General features: G+C 40.1%; 2 protein-coding genes across 5 annotated transcripts in view; one reads left to right on the top strand and one right to left on the bottom strand.

Moving 5' to 3' along the window:
- SAMD15 (sterile alpha motif domain containing 15) overlaps positions 1-4,582 on the bottom strand; it is a 64,522-nt gene that overhangs the window by 25,283 nt on the left and 34,657 nt on the right. The window contains exon 3 of one of the 4 annotated variants that reach the window (XM_024115424.3): positions 2,503-3,160. The exons of the other annotated variants lie outside the window; for them this stretch is intronic. Coding sequence (XP_023971192.1) covers positions 3,032-3,160 — 129 coding nt within the window. The 3' untranslated portion in view covers positions 2,503-3,031. Of the gene's footprint in view, positions 1-2,502; positions 3,161-4,582 lie in introns of those variants that run through there. 4 annotated transcript variants of the gene reach the window in all.
- Positions 1-4,582, top strand: part of NOXRED1 (NADP dependent oxidoreductase domain containing 1) — a 31,170-nt gene that overhangs the window by 21,069 nt on the left and 5,519 nt on the right. The window lies entirely within an intron of this gene.

The raw sequence follows: 4,582 nt of genomic DNA, 5'->3' as shown, positions 1-4,582 counted from the left end.
GATCATTTCCTCCCCTTCCCTCTGTTTTCTCTGTTCTCTCTTCTGAATATTTTATTAGCCAAATGTTGGACCTCCTGGGCTGATCTTCTGATTTTCTTTAGCTCTCCTATTTTCATTATCTTTTCTTTTTGTTCTGCTTTCTGAGAGAGTTCCTCAACTATCCTGTTTTTACTATTATATTTAGAACATATTTTCATTTTGCTATATTTTGACTTTCAAAGATTTTTTTCGTCTCCAAATATTCCTTTTTTATGTAGCACCTGTTGTCATTTCCCTATGCAATACCATCTCTTATCCCTTTGAGAATGTAAATGATAGAGTTTTTTCTTCTCTGAGGAGTCTTTCCTTCAGGATTTTTTTGACCATTTATTTTGGTCTCTATCATTCATTTTAGAGGCTTTCTTCAAGTATATGGAGAACCTTGATTGTCTGCTCATTTTTTTAAAAAATTAATTAATTAATTTATTTATTTATTTTGGTTGCGTTGGGCCTTCTTTGCTGTGCACGGGCTTTCTCTAGTTGTGGTGAGCGGGGGCTACTGTTCGTTGCAGTGCAGGGCTTCTCATTGCGGTGGCTTCTCGTTGCGGGGCACAGGCTCTAGGCGTGTGGGTTTAGTAGTTGTGGCTCATGGGCTCTAGAGCACAGGCTCAGTAGTTGTGGTGCACGGGCTTAGTTGCTCTGTGGCATGTGGGATCTTCCCAGATAAGGGCTCAAACCCATGTCCCCTGCACTGGCAGGCAGATTCTTAACCACTGTGCCACCAGGGAAGTCCTGTCTGCTCATATTTAAGATCCTGTTTACTAAAAAGTTGCTTGGAAACTCTGTGTTTACTACTGTGGTCTTTACTACAGAGTGGTTTGATCAGCTTTTTCCTTGGGAAACCCTGAATATTGGTATCTTTAAGTTTTTGGGACCCAACTTGGGGAATGAAAGCTGCATGTGTGTAGGGAGAGGGGTGGTCTTATCATTCAGAATATATTTTTTCACTTTATTTCTCCCCTTTTCAGCATATCCTTGCCACTCAAACTGCCTGATAACCATGCCATCATCTGGGAGTTTGTTTAGAAATGCAGATTATGGGTCCCCACCCCAGATGTATGGAATCAGAATCTGCCTTTATACAAGCTCCCAAGTGATATGTCCATTAACGTTGGAAAAGTGCTGCTCTATGGTCTTTTTCATCAGATGACCTGTTAGAATGGGAGGCATGGCATATTAACATTTCTACTATGATTGTAGTTTCTCAAATTCTCTTTATATTTCTAATCTTTGTTTTATAAAGTTTGAAGCCATATCATCTGATGAACAGAAGTTTGTACTTTTTACATATTCTTGGTAGATTATACATTTTAATTCTATCCCCCCCTTTTAAAAACCTTTTTAGATAATTTTGATTCACATGCAGTTATTAAGAAATAATACGAAGAAATCCCATGTATCCATTTATCCAGTTTCCCCCAATGGAACAAACCATAGTACAATATCTATACACAGATATTGTAAAACTATAGTACAATACCACGACCAGGATATTGACACTAATACAGTCAAGATACAGAACAATTCTATAACTAGAGATCCTTTATCTTGATCCTTCCTCCCCAACTTGGCAACCATTGAGCTGTTCTCCGTTTCTATGATTTTGTCACTTCAAGAATATTATATAGGGCTTCCCTGGTGGCGCAGTGGTTGAGAGGCCACCTGCCGATGCAGGGGATGCAGGTTCGTGCCCCGGTCTGGGAAGATCCCACATGACGCGGAGCGGCTGGGCCCGTGAGCCATGGCCGCTGAGCCTGCGCGTCCGGAGCCTGTGCTCCACAACGGGAGAGTTTGCCCCCCAAATCCCTTTTCATAGACTTTACCTCTGATGGTTTTTGTATTTTTGTCTTTCTATCTATGCATTTACAAACATATATTTATATTGTCATTATAATGTATATGCATATCTGTATCTCTATATATATTTTAGAAACATGGGGATTATACTTACTACATCATAGGCACCATTCTATGTTAGTGCAATCATATCTATTTCATTTATGAATACTGTGCAGGCACCCACTGGATACATTTCTTTAGCTACATTTATTCATCCTATTTCCTCTTGATGGCAGTGTAGTTCCCTCTGCCCCACATTTTGCACAAAGGGCTGCTTTGAACATTTCATCCTTAAACTTTGCACACTTGTACCAATAGAATTTCTGGGTCAGAGGTTATATATAGTTTATGTTTGATAGGTATTCCTAAATTGCTTATCAAAAAAGTGATACTTATATTTCTACCAATAGTGTATGAGAGTGCCATTTCACTATAGCTTGATAACTGTTAGATCATTCTTTTTTTTTTTTTTTTTTTTTTTTTTTTCGCGGTACGCGGGCCTCTCACTGTTGTGGCCTCTCCCGCTGCGGAGCACAGGCTCCGGACACGCAGGCTCAGCGGCCATGGCTCATGGGCCCAGCCGCTCCGCGGCATGTGGGATCTTCCTGGACCGGGGCACGAACCCGTGTCCCCTGCATCGGCAGGCGGGCTCAACCACTGCGCCACCAGGGAAGCCCTAGATCATTCTTTTTAATCTTTAATAATCTAATGGGACAAATGGTTGCCCTTGTTACCAGTGACTTCCATGTCACTAAATTCACTGGACACTTTTAAATCCTTTTCTTCCTTGGCTGTTGAACATGCCTTCCTTCTTGAAATAATCTTTTCTCTTAGCTTTCATGATACCCTCACATTCTCTTCATTTTCCTCCTGTCCCTCTGATCACTCCTTTGCCAGCTCCTCTTCTGCCCCATCCTTAAATCTGGAAGTTTTCAGGGCTCTGTCCTAGGCCTTCTTTTCTTTTCATCTATACTTTGTTCCTGGGTGATCTTTTCCACTTCGGGGACTTCGGTTGCCATTACATGCTCCTCGCAGAGTTGTTCAGGCCAGAACCTGGAAGTAATCCTTGATCTTCCCCCCTCTTATATTTTGTGTTCTAATTAATCACCAATGACCTGTGGTACACTTTCAGGTTGGGAATTTTCCTTCCCCCTTATCCTGGGATTCTCTTCGCCTCTCTCTTATGCTGGATCTCTTTTTCCTGGACCCCTCTTCCTCTGGCTTCATTTCCTTCTTCATTATGGTGGAATCTGTCCTTCTCCAGTAGCTTCCTTAGAAAAGCCTGCGTAGGAAGTAATTTTTAGGGACTATGTCTGAAAATGTTTTTATTCTAACCTAATATTTTATTGAGAACATAGCCAGGTATAGAATCTAGGTTAGAGCAGAAGCAAGAACTACAGTCCTTCAGCCTGTGGAAAGAAAACCACATTCACAGAAAGATAGACAAAATGAAAAGGCAGAGGACTTTGTACCAGATGAAGGAACAAGATAAAACCCCAGAAAAACAACTAAATGAAGTGGAGATAGGCAACATTCCAGAAAAAGAATTCAGAATAATGATAGTGCCTAATAGACCTCTGGGACAACATTAAACGCAACAACATTTGCATTATAGTGGTCCCAGAAGGAGAAGAGAGAGAGAAGGGACCCGAGAAAATCTTTGAAGAGATTATAGTTGAAAACTTCCCTAACATGGGAAAGGAATAGCCACTCAAGTCCAGGAAGCGGAGAGAGTCCCAGGCAGGATAAACCCAAGGAGAAACATGCCGAGACACATAGTAATCAAATTGACAAAAATTAAACACAAAAATTTTTGAAAGCAACAAGGGAAAACATGACAAATAACATCCAAGGGAACTCCTCCCATAAGGTTAACAGCTGATTTCTCAGTAGGAACTCTACAAGCCAGAAGGGAGTGGCACGATATATTTAAAGTGATGAAAGGGAAGAACCTACGACCAAGATTACTGTACCCAGCAAGGATCTCATTCAGATTCGAAGGAGAAATCAAAAACTTTACAGACAAGCAAAAGCTAAGAGAATTCAGCACCACCAAACCAGCTCTACAACAAATGCTAAAGGAACTTTTCTAAGTGGGGAACACAAGGGAAGAAAAGGACCTACAAAAACAAACCCATAACAATTAAGAAAATGGTAATAGGAACATACATATCGATAATTACCTTAAACATGAATGGATTAAATGCTCCAACCAAAAGACACAGGCTCGCTGAATGGATACAAAAACAAGACCCATATGTATGCTGTCTACAAGATACCCACTTCATACCTACGGACACATACAGACTGAAAGAGAGGGGATGGAAAAAAATATTCCATGCAAATGGAAATCAAAAGAAAGCTGGAGTAGCAATACTCATATCAGATAAAATAGACTTTAAAATAAAGAATGTTACAAGAGACAAGGAAGGACACTGCATAATGATCAAGGGATCAATCTGAGAAGAAGATAAAAAAATTATAAATATATATGCACCCAACGTAGGAGCACCTCAATACATAAGGCAACTGCTAACAGCTATAAAAGAGGAAATCGACAGTAACACAATAATAGTGGGGGACTTTAACACCTCACTTACACAAATGGACAGATAATCCAAACAGAAAATTAATAAGGAAACACAAGCTTTAAATGACACAATAGACCAGATAGATTTAATAGATATTTATAGGACATTCCATC

This window comes from Physeter macrocephalus, chromosome 11, assembly GCF_002837175.3.
Source record: "Physeter macrocephalus isolate SW-GA chromosome 11, ASM283717v5, whole genome shotgun sequence".
Taxonomy (NCBI): Eukaryota; Metazoa; Chordata; class Mammalia; order Artiodactyla; family Physeteridae; genus Physeter; species Physeter macrocephalus.
The sequence above is the reverse complement of the archived record's forward strand: the minus strand, read 5'-3'. Positions and strand labels throughout refer to the sequence as shown.